The sequence below is a fragment of the Phocoena sinus genome, chromosome 7, assembly GCF_008692025.1.
Source record: "Phocoena sinus isolate mPhoSin1 chromosome 7, mPhoSin1.pri, whole genome shotgun sequence".
NCBI classification, from domain to species: domain Eukaryota; kingdom Metazoa; phylum Chordata; class Mammalia; order Artiodactyla; family Phocoenidae; genus Phocoena; species Phocoena sinus.
In genome coordinates this window covers 63,851,964-63,872,491 of record NC_045769.1, presented here as the reverse complement: position 1 = coordinate 63,872,491, position 20,528 = coordinate 63,851,964, and the positions used below count along the sequence as shown (strand labels likewise).

At 41.5% G+C, this 20,528-nt stretch overlaps 1 protein-coding gene and 1 non-coding gene across 5 annotated transcripts in view; one reads left to right on the top strand and one right to left on the bottom strand.

The window, feature by feature from the left end:
• LRP2 (LDL receptor related protein 2) overlaps positions 1-20,528 on the bottom strand; it is a 199,709-nt gene that overhangs the window by 47,788 nt on the left and 131,393 nt on the right. For 3 of the 4 annotated variants that reach the window (XM_032637870.1, XM_032637871.1, XM_032637873.1), the window contains 12 exons: positions 20,232-20,397; positions 19,717-19,875; positions 17,758-18,044; positions 16,844-17,047; positions 16,029-16,271; positions 12,632-12,757; positions 11,371-11,490; positions 8,659-8,790; positions 7,162-7,363; positions 5,686-5,981; positions 3,534-4,050; positions 339-491 (listed from right to left, as the gene is read on the bottom strand). In XM_032637870.1, the coding sequence (XP_032493761.1) occupies positions 339-491; positions 3,534-4,050; positions 5,686-5,981; positions 7,162-7,363; positions 8,659-8,790; positions 11,371-11,490; positions 12,632-12,757; positions 16,029-16,271; positions 16,844-17,047; positions 17,758-18,044; positions 19,717-19,875; positions 20,232-20,397 (2,605 nt within the window). The remainder of the gene's footprint in view (positions 1-338; positions 492-3,533; positions 4,051-5,685; positions 5,982-7,161; positions 7,364-8,658; positions 8,791-11,370; positions 11,491-12,631; positions 12,758-16,028; positions 16,272-16,843; positions 17,048-17,757; positions 18,045-19,716; positions 19,876-20,231; positions 20,398-20,528) is intronic. The other variant, XM_032637872.1, reaches the window with a different exon arrangement.
• TRNAR-CCU lies at positions 18,412-18,484 on the top strand. The gene has a single exon. It is a non-coding gene; the product is annotated as a tRNA-Arg (tRNA).

The following is a 20,528-nucleotide window of genomic DNA, read 5'->3' as shown; positions in this document are numbered from 1 at the left end:
TGAACATGATTAACTGGGGATTTCAGTGGATTTGACATGGAAAGTCCAGTAAAGGTGGGTTGTTGTTTTCTTAAACCATAAATTACTTGCATGCAGCCAAAATATGTGACTTTGAAAGTGAATGGTGTGTCATGGCAAAGAAAATAGAATAGCCGATGAATAGCATTTGAACAAGCCATGCTTCTACCCATTATACTAAGCCATTTACCAGGTAGGAAAAGCAGAAGACAAACTCCAACAAGACACTGGCCTTGATATCACTACGTGAACAGCCTTTGTGGTAACAGAGGTGGAAGAAGGGCATGAAAGAAGAGCCCAAGATTACAGGGAGACAATACCCATATCGAGGGTGAAGGGCAATTCCTCTGGGATTCTCAATGCAGAAGGTGTTGTTGGCATCCACACAGTGCTCGGCCAGCTTGCGGCGGTATCGACCATTGAGGTCAGAGACAGAAAGGCAATTCAGGTGGGAATCCACCCAATACAGCTTTCTGAAAATGGAGAAATGGAGAAATGGAGAACCAGGAGTTATAGCCATTTTACTTGAGAAAAAATGCACATTTAGCCACACAATTTCCGATCCAAGCACTTTTCCCCCAGGCAAACAAGGACAAGGGGAAACACAGTCGACCTTCCTGCAATGAGGCAACAGAAGATGCAAGAATGTGTACTACTCTTCCTGCTGTCACCTTACAACAGGAAATTCTGGGGCCACACTTCACACAAGGATTCTAGCTTTACTTGCTTCATGCAGCAAAAGGCATCTTCCCCAAGCAATGTTCCAGGCTTTAGAGGAGCAGGGAAGCAGAAGTGAGAGTGATCAACGAGTATCATGAACTACAGTTTAAATGGTGGAGTCAAGGAAACAAACTTGTCTAAGTGCTATCATTGAGACTGCACAAGGGAACTCTGATTCATGGCATCCTTCAGATAAAGAAAAACCTGACCCCCTCCCTGGCCCCATCCCAGTAGGCTGGCAAAATGAGTTTCTTACCCTGCGCCAAGTTTCACTTAAACTCAAAAAGCTTTAGAAACTTATTAGAATCTCTTACCTCAAGGATATTTCAGTTCTGAATATATTGCTATTCAATAAAATCCATTTATTTTCTATAAGGCAGGGTTCTTAATCGGGGGTCCTTAATCTGACACCAGGGTAGCCTAGGCTCTGGGGGCGGGGGGTGTAGCTTCTAAAACTGATGCAAAATTGTATAAGCATAAATTTGTTAAGTGCCTTTATCCAGCAAGGGGTCTGTGGGTATCACCAGAGTCTTAAAGTATCCATAACCTTCCAAAGGGTTCAAAACTCCTAGAATGAGTGTCATTTGAGATCTGATAGTCAATTCCTACTGAAACGATTTCTCTTCCAAAAGACCCCAATGTCTCCTTGCCAGAGGTAAGCCTGATCCAACCATGAGAGGTGTCAGAATATTTAACTGTTAGGACAGTAGCATCTTTTTAGGCTTGGGGATGAGGGAATGAGTGTGCATAAATGCACAAGCCTTGCTATTTAATTCAGTTGGGTAAATCCTGATGTATGAGATGGCCACAATTTTAGATTCCAACATTGTAGAGGGTAATAATAGCAATAATAATAGCAAACATCTATTAAATGCCAAGCCCTGGGCTAGGAACTTTTTTAAGTATTATATTATTTAATATCTTATTCCTGTTTTCTTTTTTTTTTTGCAGTATGCAGGCCTCTCACTGTTGTGGCCTCTCCCGTTGCGGAGCACAAGCTCTGGATGCGCAGGCTCAGCGGCCATTGCTCACAGGCCCAGCCGCTCCGCAGCATGTGGGATATTCCGGGACCGGGGCACGAACCCGTGTCCTCTGCATCAGCAGGCAGACTCTCAACCACTGCGCCACCAGGGAAGCCCATTATTCCTGTTTTCTTGATGAGGCTGCTGAGGCCCAGAGGCTACTGATTAGTAAGAGCTAGAGCAGGAATTCAAGACTGGCTCCACCACAGGGCACTCCACTCTGTGGAGCTTACTGCCAACTCGTTAATTTCTCTTTATTCCACAGTCAAAACACTGACCCAGTGAACAGAATATGGAGAAGACACTCCATGCCCACTCCAGGAAAAATTAAGAGGACTGAGAACCGGCACAATTTTCCACTGTGCATAACGGTGCTTTGAAAAACTTGTATATCAAGTTTAAGGGCCTTGGAAACCAAACATCCTTGAGTTCGCTATGAACATCTTTATTGATATTGGGGAAATGGTTTCAAATTTCAATGTAATTAGTATCTTAGAACCGTCCCCTACAAACTTAAATGTGACTGGGTTCTATCCTGTCTTGTGTTTTAAGGAATGTTTAGCCTGGCTGTACTCCTTGAACATTTGAGAAAATGCTTCGGTCATGAGATATTTATCCTACCCTCACCCTAGACGTTTTTGCTCCATCTTTCTCAGTACCACATATGTACCTAATTCTTTCCCCTGGTCAAGAACATGCCTAGAATGAGAGGAAAGTAGCTGAAATCCAGGGGAAAATCTCATCCTACCAGTTTTGGGGAGAGAGGACTGAATGACAATATCAAGGCTAAAATATTACCTTTTCTTACATTGCAGCAAAGGATGAGATAGGAGCAGTACCACAATTAGTTCTGTTCCTGCAAATCACTAATCACTATGCTTTTTGACACACAAAAGAGCCACTATATATAAAATACTTGTATTCACATGATCAAGATTTTATTCATTTTTCTGTAGGCAGTCCTTGAGCACCTATGGCAGGCCAGTTACTATTCAGGTAGAACTAGGGGGCCAATTCTCCATCCCCCATCTTAGGACCTTTACCCTTAAGATGGTCAAACAGAGAAGACGTGGAAGAGTCCTCTGTAGGTCTGAGGTGACTGAAGCAATAATATTTGCAGGCTAAGTGCCTCCAGCTTCATGTCAACCACAAAGCCAAATATCTGATAGATTCGATATTCAATAGAGATGTGAAGAAGTGTGGTTGAGCTGGTGGAGTTGAATTAAAGTATCACCATCTCCCTTAAAGATGCTCAGAGTTTCAAGTCGGCCATTCTCCATTTTACAACCAGCCCAGGCTGTGAATAAATAGCATTGCAAGCAGCCTGTGAATGCCAGGAAAGCAGGGGCTGTGTCTGTCTTGTTGACCTCTAGACCCCAGTTCCTAGCATAGCACTGCATGCAGGAGGCACTTAGGCAACAGCTTTAAATGACTGAATGCACCAACAAATGCATGCATCATCCCTTCACATCACCTCCAGTTCACTGAGTGGCCAGTAATAACAGAGCTCTTTCCTCCTTTGTGATGCCCCTCCCCATGAAATTGATATCATAAATTCTTAAAATCACTAGATTTTAGGTTCTGTGGTATCCCATTTGATTATTAGGTACACAGCAGAAAAAAACAAAAACATGCAGAAGCATTAAAATGTATCCACCCATTAACCCAAGTTGGAAAAGATCAGTTCTCTGTTAGGATGGAAACATGGTTTGAATACTTTTTTAAAAGCAACAAGCCTTTTAACTCTTAAAAAGCTCCTCAGCTTTTTCTTACCTGGTAACCCAGTCGACAGCCAGACTTTCTGTACCTGGTAGATTGTACTTTATGACTGTCTCCCTGTTTGTCTTATTCAGAAACATTCTCTCAATGACTTTATTCTCTATATCAAGCCAGTACAATTTCTTTTCTACTCGGTCAAAATCCACTGCCACAGCATTACCCAGTCCTTGCAAGATGAGGGAGTATAAATGGCCATCGATAGTTAGATTTCTCAAATAGTAACGGTTGCTAAAAATGAGATCGGGCTCGATGTTGCTGTTCTGCCGGCAGGTCTTTCCATCTGGCTCACGGATGTAGCCTGGGGCACACTTGCAGATGTAAGAGCCCAGTATGTTCTCACACTTCTGGCTACAGACAAAGGGCGTCTCCTTGCATTCATCAATATCAACACAAGTCCGCTTGTCAGACAACAGCTTGTAACCAGGGTTACAAGAACAATAGAAACTGGTTAAAGTGTCTGTGCAATTGTGGTCGCAGCCACTGAGTGAAGGGTCATTGCATTCATTAACACCTGTAGGTAAAAGACAGTTATCAGAGAACCTAAGTTGACAGCAATGGATCCACCATAATGGTCCAAAGTCAACCTTCCCACTGGACAGGCCCAATCCTTTTTGTTTTGTTTTGTTTTGCTTCGTTTGGACAGACCCAATTCTTCATGAATCATGCTAAAAGAAGACAGATAAGAAGGGATTTCTAAAGGCCCTACATTATTCAAAAGTCACTCTTACTCAGCTTCCTCCCAACTTGATCCTTCACCAGTGGTTTTAACAACTAATACAACCAACAAGTTTGACTTCTAATCCTATACCTGCCAATCTTCTTTTTTTTTTTTTTTTTTGCGGTACGCGGGCCTCTCACTGTTGTGGCCTCTCCCGTTGCGGAGCACAGGCTCAGCGGCCATGGCTCACGGGCCCAGCCGCTCCACGGCATGTGGGATCTTCCCAGACCGGGGCACGAACCCGTGTCCCCTGCATCGGCAGGCGGACTCTCAACCACTGCGCCACCAGGGAAGCCCCAATCTTCTTTTAATCGATAAATTTAGAAGTGAAATAGCAGGAGAGAGAAGAAAGAAGAGCAGAAGAGCCCACACAGTGGTGTGCTGGTAAAACAAGTCTGGGGTGTGGGGTGGGATGGGGGGAGGGGGGAGCTCTAATTTGTAGCCTCTTCCATTTCAATGGTGCCACGACTCACACCATGGCCAATTTCAGGCTCCCAGTGTGACATCCCTGAACATGGAGATGGGAAGAGAGGTGCTCACTTGACTGAGTCTCACAAATGCGATGAGCCACCCAGCACCCCAGGAGGGTACCTCTGGCTGGTCCTGTGACACATGGCCATTCTCATTCAAAAACTACACAGAGGGGAGAACATTTCCTTAAGAGTCTGTATTTTATAAATTCTAGACTGGTTTACTTGTGGGAGTTCGGTGGGGGTGGGGGGAGGGGCTGCCAGTTAAACTCTCCCCTTTAGCCACCTGAGGATGAAAATTAAGAACAGGCTAAGGGGACTTCTCTGGTGGCACAGTGGTTAAGAATCCGCCTGCCAATGCAGGAGACACGGGTTCGAGCCCTGGTCCGGGAAGATCCCACATGCCGCGGAGCAACTAAGCACGCGAGCCACAATTACTGAGCCCGCAAGCCACAACTACTGAAGCCCACGCGCCCAGAGCCCATGCTGCACAACAAGAGAAGCCTGCGCACCGCAACGAAGAGTAGCCCCCGCTCACCGCAATTAGAGAAAGCCTGCACGCAGCAATGAAGACCCAATACAGCCAAAAATAAAAATAAATAAATTTATTAAAAAAAAAACAGGCTAATGAATCCTAGCAGAGAGGCAGTGAAGGAAACAAGTCATTGCAAAAGGCCATGAGAGAGAATCAATACTCTCTGCTGTTAGATACCGTTGGCCTGAATTTGTTCATCTCCTGTTCTTTGTAATGACTGCCTAACTCATGAATTAGTCCAAAAAATGTTTGTGACTGACCTTATATACCAAGAAATCCTTGCTTTTTGCTAGACAAGCAATAGTAATTTTCTGGCAATGTTCTACTTAGAGAACCAACTGACAAGTCCTGCTAAGTCATGAAGGGTTGAAAATCCACATTGTCCCCCTGGTTTCCTTTTCCCCGATCTTCTGTTATACTCACCACATCCTTTCTCATCACTGTTGTCTAAACAGTCATCTAGGTGGTTGCAGACTTTCACCATCTCGATGCAGTTCCCATTGTCACACCTGAACTGATGAGGGGGACACGTGGTCTCCAGGGTGTGACACAGGTGTTCCAGCTCATCTGAGTCATCTCCACAGTCATTTTCCCCATCACAGACGAAGGCCTTATAAATGCAGAGCCCATTCTGACAGGTAAAATGGACCTTGTCGCAGGCAGGGTACACGCAGTCCCTCTCATCACTGTAGTCACCACAGTCGTTGCGCCGGTCACACCTGTGTCATGAAACCCAGTACCACTCTTGAGAGGGTTTTTTAAATATGTTTCCAGCATTTAAAATCAGAATATTTCAGGTGAAAATCCAGATTCGCAACTTCCCTCCAAACAAATGACGCTGACTAGTATCTGCATCTCTTAGCTGGAGCACTTGCCCAAGGTCCACCTCACCTGCCCCTCACTGTTGTCTGGTTGACCCTGAGCCGCAGCGCCCAGACCCATTTATCATCATGCTCACACCGTTATTCTTCTTACAGCAGAGAGAAGAGAATGAAGTATTTCTTGTACCCATGCCTCTACTCCAAGTGGAAAACCAAGAGCCTCAGCTATCTCAAGAAAGAACTTTCTTCTAGCAAGCCCACTTCATTCATCTCTCTGACCCTCCGTGCAAGGTCACGTTATGACCTTCATGGACCCTAGGCACTTTTGCCTTCATGGGCCCCTTCCTCCATAAAAATATTTATTTATTTCCCTAGAACAGTCAAATTCACAGAGTCAGAAAGTACACTGGTAGATGCCAGGGGCCGGGGGTTAAGGGGAGTGGGGAGGGCGAATGGGGAGTTAGTGTTTAAAGAGGACAGAGTTTCGGTTTAGGAAGGTGAAAAATTCCAGAGATGGATGATGGTAAGAGTTGCACAGCAATGTGAATATACTTAGTGCCCCTGAACTGTACACTTAAATGTGGTTAAAATAGTATGTTTTAGGGCTTCCCTGGTGGCGCAGTGGTTGAGAGTCCGCCTGCCGATGCAGGGGACACGGGTTCGTGCCCCGGTCTGGGGGGATCCCACATGCCGCGGAGCGGCTGGGCCCGTGAGCCATGGCCGCTGAGCCTGCGCGTCCGGAGCCTGTCCTCCGCAGCGGGAGAGGCCACAGCGGTGAGAGGCCCGCGTAACGCATAAAAAAAAAAAAAAAAAAAAATAGTATGTTTTATATTATGTGACTTTTACCACCATAAAAAACATTTATAATTAAGGACCACATTGGTATAAAGCCAGCTATATTAATATTATTTGGTATTATAATACTTTCTTTGACCTAAAATTTCTTTTTTTTTTTCTTTTGATTTTAAAAGAAATCCAAACATTTTCATAGACCACTAAAACTACCATGGGCTCCAGGCCCCAGTCCTGCCTCATGGACGTTTAGGTTTGTTTGTAGATTGTTTAATCCCCAATTCACCTGAACCAGTCGGGGATACACAGTCCATTACTACAGGTGAACTCCGTTTCAGAGCAGGATCTCCTGGTGCAGTTCTGGTGCTCATCATAGGCATCAGAGCAATCCGCATCGCCATCACAAACCCAAGATTGAGGGATGCACCTCCTGGATGGAGACACGCTACTTACACAGAGAAACTCAGAACTTGAGCAGCTGTGACTCTCTGAAACCAAAGCACATGAGAATCAGAAATCACATGAGAGCTCATTCTAGAAGTCAAATTCATTCTGAAGCATTATTTGTCTTGCTTGACATTACATAATAGTCTGAGGGATGAAAGGAAATGAAGGGAAAATAGGTAGACAAACTATGCTCCCAAATTTTCATTTTAATTGCTTTGGATCTTTAATTTTTTTCAGAAGTAAAAAGTACAGGTAATAAAGCACCTCATTTAGTTTTCCATAAAATTAATGTAAGGTCACATTTTTCCCTTAGGCCTATCAAAACTACTCACATTTTATTAATTGGATACCAAAAATCCCTTACATTTGGTAACACTTTTTAGCTTACAAAGTATAATCACTCAAACACAATGTGAGATAGGCATTTTTATGCCAGTTCTACAGATGAGAAAACTGAAGCTCGCAATGGTTGACTAGATAGCTCAAAGTCATAGAATTTTCCAAAAAGCTAGGGCTTCTTTCCTAGGTATATAGGAGCCGTGTATGTCAGTAAGAGTTGTCAGAAACCAAGACACTGTTAGGAAAGAGCTAAGATGCTAACATGTAATCATGAAAGCCTGCAGAATAAAATACAGGTATTTTATCCAATCTCACTGAGGGTAAAGAGGAGACAAGAGGAAGGGAGTCTTGGTGAGGAGATATGGGAGAAAAGTATATGCTACAGTCCATGTTTGTGTAGCTGTCAACCACCCATTTCATAGAATATATGTAGAACCAGGGACCACCACCAAAGTCATGGACATATGAGGTAACAATCAAATGCAAACATCATGGAGTCATTGTTTCTATTATCCTACCATGGAAAGACACTCTTCCAAGACAACTTAGCTAAGAGTTCTATGCTCTGTTGGTAATGGGAGATGGTGTTCCATAGTTTGTTCCATAATTCACTTAAAAGGAATGACCCCCCCACCCCCTAACAGCTCTAGGATAATGGATAAAACTGGAGGCACAGTTAGTTGCAACGCTATTAAAACTGCTATTAAGAGTGGCCAACTGAGTTCTCTTTATCTGTTCTAGAAATGTAGGACATTATTTCCATTATCTAAATGCAACAGAAAAAAAGTAAACATTAAAATCATTTTTCATCCTTTTAAAGCATTTAAGTGGATGATATCAAACATTCTTGGGCGTAAAAATAAAGGTAACATTCTATCTGTGTGCATTCAACAAAGAGGAACCTCTCTGACAACCATATACTCCAAAGACAGAAAAACAAATCTACTGAGTTTCCCTAGAATGTGACAATGCAGAGGAATTGGTCGTTTGCACTTACCACAGTGGTGTCTTTCATCCTCATCACTCATGTCCCCACAGTCATTATCACCATCACAGACCCACTCTACTTGGATGCACCTGTTATTGTCACACCTGAATTCATCACTGAAGCATGTTGGCTCAGAAAACTCTGAAAAAATATAAAAAGCACTCTTGGTGAGAAGAGTGGTTTGCAGTCCAGGAATCTTGAGAGAAGCCTACTACAGCATGGGCTTTCTAGAACACCAATTAGAGTTCTTTAATCATTTCCCACATGTCAACGAATCAAGTTGTCATATGCCAATAAACCCAGAGACCCCTCAAAATTAGCCTAGGACTAAAGAAAATTTAATTTTAACCACTAAAAATACAGCACAATAATAACAGTAAGGAGAAACATGACCTTTCATAAGCTGGTAAGAAAAGAGTACATATCAATACAGCCTTGAAAGAAACATATCCCCTTTGACACAGGAACGCTACTCCTAGAGATCTAGCCTATAAGAATCTTCCCACATATGCAGGATGTTCATGCTAGCATTATGTCTTATAGTGAAAAAATGGAAACAACCTAAATATCCATCAGCTGGGAAAGGGATAAAAACACATGGAACACCCATACTTTACAGCAATATTCAGCAGTGCAAAGGAATGAGATAGAGCTGCACTTTCTAACTGACAAGCTACTGTTAGGCTAAAAAAAAAGTTGGGGGGAAATTGCAGAAAAAATATATGTAGTAAGGTCCTATTTGTGTTTTAAAAACTACATGTCAGGATATATAGATAAAGATAAGAAGAATTCACACTTAATAGTGATTATGTCTAGGGAGGGAGGGGACTGTAGGAGGCTGAAGGAATGGGGATTTTACTCTTTTATATACATCTTACTATTTCTTTAAAATATCTGTGTATTGGATGTTCACCAAACTTATTGTGGTAATCATTTCATGATGTATGTAAATCATGCTCTATACCTTAAACTTACACAGTGCTGTATGTCAATTATATCTCAATAAAACTAGAAAAAAATATATCTCTGCATATTATGAGAATACATTCATATTAGATTGTGTGTTTACTTCTCTTTAATATGTCAGACAGTTGGTACTAATTGCTATTACTATGACCTTTGTTCCCATGGAGAAGTCTGGAAACTATATTTATTCTTCATATATTTGAACCAATAGTTCATATATTTAAACCAATCTCTAAGACTATTCTACCCACCTAACAGTTATTATTTCCCTTACAGATCTTCAAAACTCTATGTGCCCTTTGTTTTCTCAAAACTCTTAGTGTTGGGGAAAAAGAAATTGGCAAAGAGCTTCTAATATCACATTCTACTAGCCACAGAATTTGAACCTGAGGGAAGATAGGAATAGAAAATAGTCTGAATTCAGCTGCAAAACTAGGCTAATGGTCTTAAGAAAATACCCCTCCAGGGACTTCCCTGGTGGCGCAGTGGTTGGGAATCTGCCTGCCAATGCAGGGGACACAGGTTCGAACACTGGTCCGGGAAGATCCCACATTGCCGTGGAGCAACTAAGCCCGTGCGCCACAACTACTGAGCCTGTGTGCCACAACTACTGAAGCCCGTGCACCCTAGAGCCCATGCTCTGCAACAAGAGAAGCCACCACTGTGAGAAGCCCATGCACCGCAACTAGAGAACGCCTGCACGCAGCAACGAAGACCCAACGCAGCCAAAAATAAGTAAATAAATTTATAAAAAGAAAATACCACTCCAAAAAAAAGCTTTATATGTGATGGTACTTACTGCAGTGATATTTATAATACAGGAAAAAAAATAAAGCAATCTAAATGCTTAAAATAGAGGCAGTTAACTCAATGATCATATAACCACTCAATGGAATATCACACAGCCATTAAACAGGAGTACGAAGACTTTGTAACAGGGGTCAGCAAACTCTCTCTTAACCAGACAGTATATATTTTAGGTTCACAGGCCATATGTTCTCTGTCACGCCTACTTGACACTGCCACTGTAGCAAAAAAGCAGCCATAGCCAGGATGTGGCTGCATTCTAATGAAACTTTATTTATAAAGACAAGCAGCTAGCCCATGGCCATAGTTTGCTGACCCCTATACAGCAATATTGACAGACAAAAAAGCAATGTATTAGATTTTACCTTTGTATTTTTTAAATTATGTAAAAAAATTGTGTGTGGATATAGATTAGGACTTGCAAAGGTAAATAGTAGCCTTCAAACACAAGCAACACATAACTGCCTCTAAGAATATAACTAGAAGGTCCTTGGAACATCTCAGGAAGCTCAGATGGCCATGGACCCTACCTCCTCAGCTGGCACACAGAACAGAAAGAAATATGTGCCCCTCGTATGCCCCCTCCACCTGTATATGATGATTTCAATCACTCTTGGATCCTCCCACAGTCTTATGGGTCAGAACTCAGCCAAGTTCAGAAATTCCAATTCAGAGTCAATTACTATTAATTGAGTTCTACAAGCCAGGCAGGTACCAGGTGCATCACCAACATAATCTCTTTTCATCTGCATCGATCAGCAGCCTGCATATCCTGATCAGCAACCCACCCAGTGCCCTGCATGAGCAGGTTTTTAATGAATGTCTGCTGAGTGGTTTCAGCAAGGAGTGCAAACATTCCGCAGCCAGAATCATAGTCTATATTTGAAGTAGTCGGAAGAGGGTCTTCAGCCGCATTACAATGCTTCCCATGCTTGCTTACTCTCTTACCACAAGTGTCAGGTTCATCAGAGCCGTCAGAACAATCTCTTTCGTGATCACAAAACCAAAAGCTAGGAATACAGGATCCAGATGTGCAGTGGAACTCATCGCTCTTACACGATTTAGAGACTGCAGGAGGCAAAGAAGATAAAACCCATGAGCAACACACAAGCTTGTTCCTAATAATCTGCCTGTATCTCTGATCTGGATACGAGCTGCCAAGAAAGGAAGGCTGAGGCCTGGGAAATGAGTTTTTGTATAAGTTTTCCATTGGGAGGGAAGAGTATGGGAGAGCAATACCACTCCAGTTTCCCAGAATTTTTTTCTAAATTCCAGAAGTTCAAAAATGAATTGCATTTGTTAGAAATACCAAAAGACTATTTTTTGACACATGAGATCACAAATTATAGATAAAAGAAAACTTGGTTCTATGTTTTCTGCCATAACATAAAATAAAATAAATGCTATTGAAAAGCAAAATCAACAATATAACCAAATCTGAGTTCACCCTACACACAATCTTTTAGCCATCTTAGACCATGATTCTAGAGAGTTAGCAAAGTTCTGCTTTTAATCATCCTTATAATTCATTTGAGTAAATGACTCTGCCTACACATGAACATTGATTCTTTTCTCGCATAACCTGAGGTAGTCCTGGTCTAATGTGTTTTCTAGATTTTCTGCTACCTCTTGCTGCTGTTTTTACAGCTGACTTCTGCTCTTGGACTGTAACCTGGCCTGATGACAATCACTAAGTTCTTAAAGGATGCATCTATTTACACCAATAGTCTCAAAATCATCGTGCTTAAGAAAGGCCTTTTAGTTTAATAGATACAGGAAATTATTTGATTAAACCAAATGGCTAAATATGCAATTAAGGTTTCTGAAAGTCAAACATATGAAAAAGAGAGAAAAATTATTTCAGTTACTAATGGCTACTACAAATGTATTGAGAGCAAATACAAGGGCTCAATGTGCAGATTCTGCCTGGAGTTCCTGAAGACAAAAGGTCTTTAATTGTAGAAAGTTAGGCATTAGAGCTGGTCTCTGGAAGAAATATTTGGAGTCAGGCATCCAGCCAGCGAACAGAGAGAAGGGGCTTCTTATGCCCCTACAATTACATCCTAAAGTAACTGCCTACTGAATCTACTTACAAGGTCAATTTGAGATGACAAATTGAAATTAGCCCAAACACCCAGGCGATGTATCTTTGCATTAGCTCAAGACATGCATCCCTGGAACCACAGAAGGAAAAGCAGTTTTATCTTACCACAGAAAATGGGGTTTTCATCACTCATATCTCCACAGTCGTTGTCTCCATCACACAAGAAAAGATGAGGAATACAAACAGTTGAATTCATACATTTTACATATCCAGGCTGGCACGTGCGATCAGCTTGAAAAAGACAACCAGATAAACATTTGGAACTTACCCACCACATACACATCATACACGTCCACGCTAACAGATCTATCGCAGAATCAAACCACCAGAAGGGAAGGATGTTCAAAGCTATCACAGAGGCATGATCCATGACACTTATGGGATGCCATACATTCTACAGTAAAAAGAGATATTTCCAGCTGATACCACAGGCCATGGAGGAGAGGGGAGGCTGCTTTATAGTTGTAATTGTCTGTTTTCATTATTTAATAGCATCAGCATGACTCCCCACTCTTGGTTAAATAAATGATGGCATATCCACACAATGGAGTAATATGTAGCTGTAAAAAGGAATGAAGAAGATCTCTGTATATTGATAAGGAATGATGGTATGATCTCCAGGATATATTAACAGTAAGAAAGCAGAGGCTTCCCTGGTGGTGCAGTGGTTGAGAGTCTGCCTGCCGATGCAGGGGACACGGGATCATGTCCCGGTCCGGGAAGATCCCACATGCCGTGGAGCGGCTGGGCCCGTGAGCCATGGCCACTGATCCTGCACATCCGGAGCCTGTGCTCTGCAACGGGAGAGGCCACAACAGTGAGAGGCCCACATACCGCAAAAAAAAAAAAAAAAAAAAAAAGAAAGAAAGAAGAACACTAGGCTATCTTTTGTGTAAGAAAAATGATGGCAATGTGTATGTCTAGCAAGAAAGAAATGCTTACACTAAAAACAATGATGAAAAGATAAAACTAATGAAAATTGTAACCCCTATGAACAGATTGAGAATAGTATGGAGGGAGCAGGGTGGAGACGACAAGGAAGAAGGACTCTGTGAATGCACCTTGCTGTATAATTTTGACTATGAAACCATGCACATTATTTTGTATAAATAAACATAATGAAATAAAAACAGATAAAGAAAAGCAATTCCTAAAATTTGGAAACAGTAACAGATGACTGCATATTCCTAGTGGGAAATAATCTAAGAACAAGAAGGACCTAAAATCTTTAATTGTATTCGTGTGGTTACTTTGAAATTATTATAGGCATGTTGAAATTATTATAGAATAAAGAAAATAAGTGACTATGTTAATGTCACTTATTACAAACCAAGATTTTTAAGTAAAAGAGACATGATTATAAAATCCAAAAGGTAAAAAACCTGTTATCTCAAATTAAAATGGAAAATACCAATATCGTTTTTTTTCCCCTTAAGAATTGTATTTCCTAGCTCTATCCAATAAAAAGGCCTAGAAGCAATAAAAGCCAAATAGGAATGGGTAATGCAACACTGTGGTAATTTTTAAATACCACAAAAGGAATGAGGCCAATTCCAGGTCTGAGACAGGAAATGTACAAGTCTGAGCTATGGAAGACTGAATGGGGTCAAGTCAAAATAACAGAGAACCCAACTTTACCAGGGTTCCTGCTGGCCGAAGATAGAACAATTAAGCACCGAAACCAGTAACTTACTTCACTGCATTTCAACTCAAAAACGTAAAAATCCATGAGTTTAACACAATAGTAAAAACAAAACAAAGCAAAAACTTAGTGCTCATTGGTCACCAACTCATTACTCTCAAAAATGACAAAGGGAAAGAATCAGACATTTACGCTGCAGAATTTTATTTCAGGGTAACAAAATAGTTAATAAGGGAAATTTCTTCTTTATGGAACGTCAGCTAATAAATGTGCAAGGAACGATAAAATTTTAAAATGTCTATTTTGTAACCCTTAAAGTAATAATGAATTTATGGAACAACCATCCACGGATGCTAAAACCAGTGGGTGAAAGGTTGATGGGAACTTCCTAAGGGAAGATTCAGGCTGACTTCTAAATTCACTAATTAATTTCATCCTCACTTAAAGTGGAACAATCAAGCATTATGTGCTTCATTATGTGATACGACAAGAAATAGCTCCACCTATGAAGTGTTCTTGCCCAAAGAATTGAGTCTAATGTAATCAAATCACTAGGCCTCAATTCCAGCCTAAATCAATGTGTAGACCTTGCCTGAATCATAATTTGAACAGAGCAACTGTTGACATTTTGGGGACAAGTGATAAAATCTGAATATGGACTGAGTACTAGAGGATATTAAATAAGTATTGTTGATTTTGTTGGGCATAATACTGGCATAGTAGTTGCTTTTCAGAAGGTCTTTATCAGTGATATGTATGTCTGGGAGTTGCATTAAAATACCCAAAATAAAGTTTGGGGGCTTCCCTGGTGGCGCAGTGGTTGAGAGTCCGCCTGCCGATGCAGGGGACACGGGTTCGTGCCCCCGGTCCAGGAGGATCCCACATGCCGCAGAGCGGCTGGGCCCGTGAGCCATGGCCGCTGAGCCTGCGCGTCCGGAGCCTATGCTCCACAACAGGAGAGGCCAGAGCAGTGAGAGGCCCGCGTACCGCAGGAAAAAAAAAAAAAAAAAAAAAAAAAAGTTTGGGGAGATAGATGAAACAGATTGGCCACTTGTTGATAAAAAAAAAAAAAAGGGCACACCCGAATAAATATTGTGTTTAAGTGCCTACAAAAGCAATGGAGGGCTTCCCTGGTGGCGCAGTGGTTGAGAGTCCGCCTGCCGATGCAGGGGATACCGGTTCGTGCCCCGGTCCGGGAGGATCCCGCATGCCACGGAGTGGCTGGGCCCGTGAACCATGGCCGCTGGGCCTGCGCGTCCGGAGCCTGTGCTCCGCAGTGGGAGAGGCCACAACAGTGAGAGGCCTGCATACCGCAAAAAAAAAAAAAAAAAAAAAAAAGCAATGGAACATGTAGATATACCCAAACTAAAAATACATTTGTGCTCACGCTCCGCCCTTTTGTTTTCTCAAGATTCTAAAGTGCAAATCCCAGAAATTTTGGAAAATCAATTCACTAAAAAGCAATTCACCAGAAAAACTAAAGAGACAAATCATTTCAGTCAACACTGTACTACATACCTTTTTGCACAACAAACATTAAACACAACACATTAATCAATCATTTTTGTCAGTAACCACTGGTAAAGCTTTAAAACCGTCAGATGTATAAACCAAGGAGAAAATGCTGTACGTTAAATAGTCAATGGTTGTACAGATCCATAAATTTAGGTGAATAATTCAAATACTAGGTAGAATAGTTTTAAAAAATCGCTTAGTAGACTGTATTAAAATGAAATGTATGTTTTAGATGAATACTATGGGGTTTTTTCTCAGAAAATGCATTGTCTTTATACAAAAATTTCATCTCCCAAGCTCTAAGACTTCAAGACTCCAAAGCACAAGTACTGAAGATGAACTTACAGCAATTTTTCTCATCTGAAGCATTGTGATCATGGCAGTGGTCCATTCCATCGCAGACTAAGTGAAGCGGGATGCACTTTCCATTACTGCAAGTAAATTCCGTGGTTTCGTTACAAGCCCTGAACAGGCACCCTGCCTCATCACTGTTGTCACCACAGTCATTGTAGTGATCACAACGATAACGATATTGGACGCATCGCCCGTTGGCACAGGTGAAGCTTGTCAAAGGGCAGGTGTGATACGCTAAGAGGAGGGGGAAAAAAAACATTGAAGAAGCTTCTGGATTAAAGCATCATCCCATTTTCTAAAAAGATACAAGCAAATAAAATAAGACACTTTGGGTTTACCTTCCAAGGCAAAACGCACTGCATGCAAAGTGAGATAACACTTTAAATTAGTTAGATTAAGCAAATATTTTGTATGCTTCTTTTAGCAAATGAAGTATTTTAAGCAAATGGCAAAGTCACTCCATTTCTCTACCATCTCAATGTATAAGTTTATCTCAATCACATTAAATTTAATCACGTTAAGTTTTCAAACACAATGCTTTAATGTGATTGAGGCTCAGAGAGGTTAAGTAACTTTCCCAGGCCTCTACAGACTGTAAATGGCATCCAGCACCTTTGCTCTTAACCACTATAGAGGTGCTTCCTAATAAAGCATCATACACTACTTCACAGCACATATATCAGCTTATGTGTGATTTAAGCAAAGTGCAAGTCTAGATTCTCAGAGTAAATGTTTTTCACTTCTAAAAGGACCAAACACTTGGTACATTGTGAGTTCTTAACAAAAGTTCCAAGAGTCCAACTCACCACAGAGAGTTTCCAGCTCGTCACTGCTGTCACCACAGTCATCAATGTCGTTACATTTCCACTGCTCTGGGATGCAGTTCCCATTGAGGCAGGTGAACTTGGAACTATGGCACCTTGTACCATTATCCCGGATGCAGTACTTATTGTTGTTGGCCAGGTACCAGTGGCCCTCGTGTGGACACTGGCACTCAGGGCCATTTGGACCTGAAGAAAGGTAGGCCCAGGAAAAGCTAAAGATTTGTGTAGCAAACATTCATATTTTCTCCTCCAGAAGAGCATTGGCCACAGCTTCTATATTAAACACGCTATAAGACAAGCCATGGAAACTCTACTCTGAGTCATTTTTCCATCAATAAGAACCACCACCAATTTCTAATAAATGTGGCTACTTCACCTTAATCTTTAAACCACTATCTCGTCTTCACTGAAACGTTAGCAATGATTCTACCTTCTCAGCAAAATCTGCAAAGCAACAGTCTCAAAAGGCACGTCTTCCTATGAATTTGTTGTTCTCTATAAAACACACTTCTGAAGCACACACCACACTCTAAAATATCCACTAAAAACTGTACCTCCTAAGTGAAAGAATTAAATCCTTTTATAAGGAACGTTAGCTCATTGATGAAATTTCTATTCAAGACATGAGATGCAGCAGCCTAACCTGCATGTTTCTTTCTACCTCCATCAAGCTTGAATTAAAAATGTCTTTGTAAGAAGGCTCCACATGGAATACAAAAGAAACCCTTCAAAGTCTTCTTCTCAACATACAAACCCTGAAATCTATTTTATAAGTTACTCTGAAAACAAAAAGAATTTTTTCTCCTATTAGAGCTGAATATTCCCTCAGCCTTCCTTACTAGTGGTCATCATTATTATTACTCTCCATGAGTCTAGCTTCATGGCCAGTGCCTTACCTGGTGCACAAATATGGCTGCAGCCCCCATTAAACTGATCGCAAGGATTGTGACACTGCTGTTGGTCCTTCACGACAGCACGAATACCCTTAGGCAGGAAGGGAAGAGTCGTGGTCATTGCAGTCTGACTTGACCCATCATATTTGTTTGCTCGGTAAATTTTTTTATTGAACCAGTCAGTCCAGTAAACATACTGGCCATAGACAGCCAAACCAAAAGGATTATTGGCTCTGCTGACAATGACCTCCCGCTCCAGGCCCTGTAGAGTGATGCGCTCAATCTTCTGCCTAAAACGAAGATGGGAAAAAAAAAAAAAAAAAAAGCTGGAATCCAGAAAGAATACGTTCCTCAGCTGGAACCCAATGCCTGAGCCCAACCATGGCTTTACACAAGCCCCCAGCTTTCTTTTCAAGTGCAGCCTATGGCAGCAAGAAATGTTTCTTCTGGTAATGGGAGAACTTCATCTGCTTATCAAACAATGGCCTATATAAATCATTGATTTCCACATATTAATATAACCCACGAGTAATCCTACAAAGGGAACCAGACTAACATTTGAAAACGGGAGAGCATTATGAAATAATACATGTATCGCATGGAACTCGGTGTTTAGCACAGAGTAGTCACTCAATAAAATGTGAATTACATGGGACTTCCCTGGTGGTCCAGTGGCTAAGGCTCCGCACTCCTAATGCGGGGGGCCCGGGTTCAATCCCTGGTCAGGGAACTAGATCCCACATGCTGCAACTAAAGATTCCCACATGCTGCGACTAAGACCCGATGCAGCCAAATAAATAAATATATTTTTTTAAAATGTGAATTACTTTTCCCTTCCCACTCCCTTAATGACTTTTTCCATTTGTCATTTACTTTGAGATATTTACCTAGAATGATCCAAACTTAGACACAAAACATCACTGCTTTGTTTCAAGTGAGAAAATAAAGATGAAGTTGTTAGGTGCTCAGTGGCACAAGACCAAAATCATAAGAAAATAAGCAAGAAAAGTTAAGATTCCCACCATGCAGACACCAGCCATAATAAACAAAATCATCTCATCTCTTCAATCATTCGGATGATTGGAATGTGAGTAATTTCAGGAGTACTTGGAGAGTTACATATAAAATTAGAGCTGACAGAAGTTTATAAGCAAAACACTATGAAATTGAGAAGAAGCTGGCACAGAAGAAAGAACTTTTTTGAGAAGACAATGAAAAGACAAAGACTGAAGGAAAATGTTTTTACAAGATACTGAACGCTAAAAGCCCAGAGAAAACTTACTATCAGTGTGCATTGAAAAGTCATTCAGGGCTTCCCTGGTGGCGCAGTGGTTGAGAATCTGCCTGCCAATGCAGGGGACACGGGTTCGAGCCCGGTCTGGGAAGATCCCACATGCCGCGGAGCAACTGGGCCCGTGAGCCACAGCTACTGAGCCTGCGCGTCTGGAGCCTGTGCTCCGCAACAAGAGAGGCCGCAATAGTGAGAGGCCCGCGCACCGCGATGAAGAGGGGCCCCCGCTTGCCACAACTGGAGAAAGCCCTCACACAGAAACGAAGACCCAACACAGCCATAAATAAATAAATAAATATTTAAAAAAAAAAAAAATATGCGAATTACGTTGAAATATATGGTGTGACTACGTAAATAAAAGTGTGACAGCCCGTTTTGAAAAAAAAAAAAAAAAAAAAAAAAAAAAAAAGTCATTCAGATTTTATGGTACTTACATGAGGCCCGTAAATTATAAATTGAATGACTACATTTGTAATTATAGTTGAAATTAACTTGTCTAGTAATGCATCTTTAGATGCCTTCAGTTCACAGTTATTCAACCTCATGATATAGATCAGTTTTCACAGATGTATTCACCAATATTTCATCACATTATGCATATCCCTCTTTTTTTGAAGAGGGAGGAAGAAATCTTCTCATCAACACCCGCAGGAATAACCAAAGACACATACAGATTAGCATCTGCCCAGTAGAGACAGCCTTCTTCATAGTCCAGAGTGAGCCCGTTGGGCCAGACCAGGTCACTGTTCACGATGGATTCCCGGAAGTTTCCTCCCAGTGTGGCTCTCTCAATTTGGGCATTAGTACTCCAGTCGGTCCAATACATGTACCTAGTGATCCAAAAGGAGTCATAATTCATCACAAAGAACCTCACTCTTTTTACTTAAGAAAGATGGCAGCATTCTTTAACTGTAAATTGACACCAATATGGCAAAATGAAACCCTACTCCATTCCCATCCATACAACTTGCCCAATGTGGATTTACTGAGTCAGAGCATTAATTCGCTAGTATGCTGCCAATTTTCCTAGCATCAATGGGAGTTCCATCCCAGGTAGAGTCACTCATGCTCTTTCACCCTTGAATCTGTAGCTACAGTGCTACAAGCCCACAAAACACTGGCTCTCTATGAGCATAAAATAATTTCAGACCCCACTCCCTCCAGAAATAAGCAGACCATGGCATACCCTTGGCAAGGATCTAACACAATTGCTCTTGGCTTTGTAACTCGGGCTATCACAGTGTGCTTAGACCCATCCGTGGCAATGGACTTAATTGTCTGGTTGGTGTAGTCACTGTAATAAATTCTTCTATTGATCCAGTCAAAGGCAATGCCCTCAGGATTCCCTATGCCTGGACATACACCAACAAAAACACAAAAAGAAGTTAGAGTCTCAATATGCATTTTAGAACCCCTGGGTTATCCACGTGTGTTGACCCTATTGTGTCTCCTTCCAAGATAAGCTACACGTAGCGTGCACTTA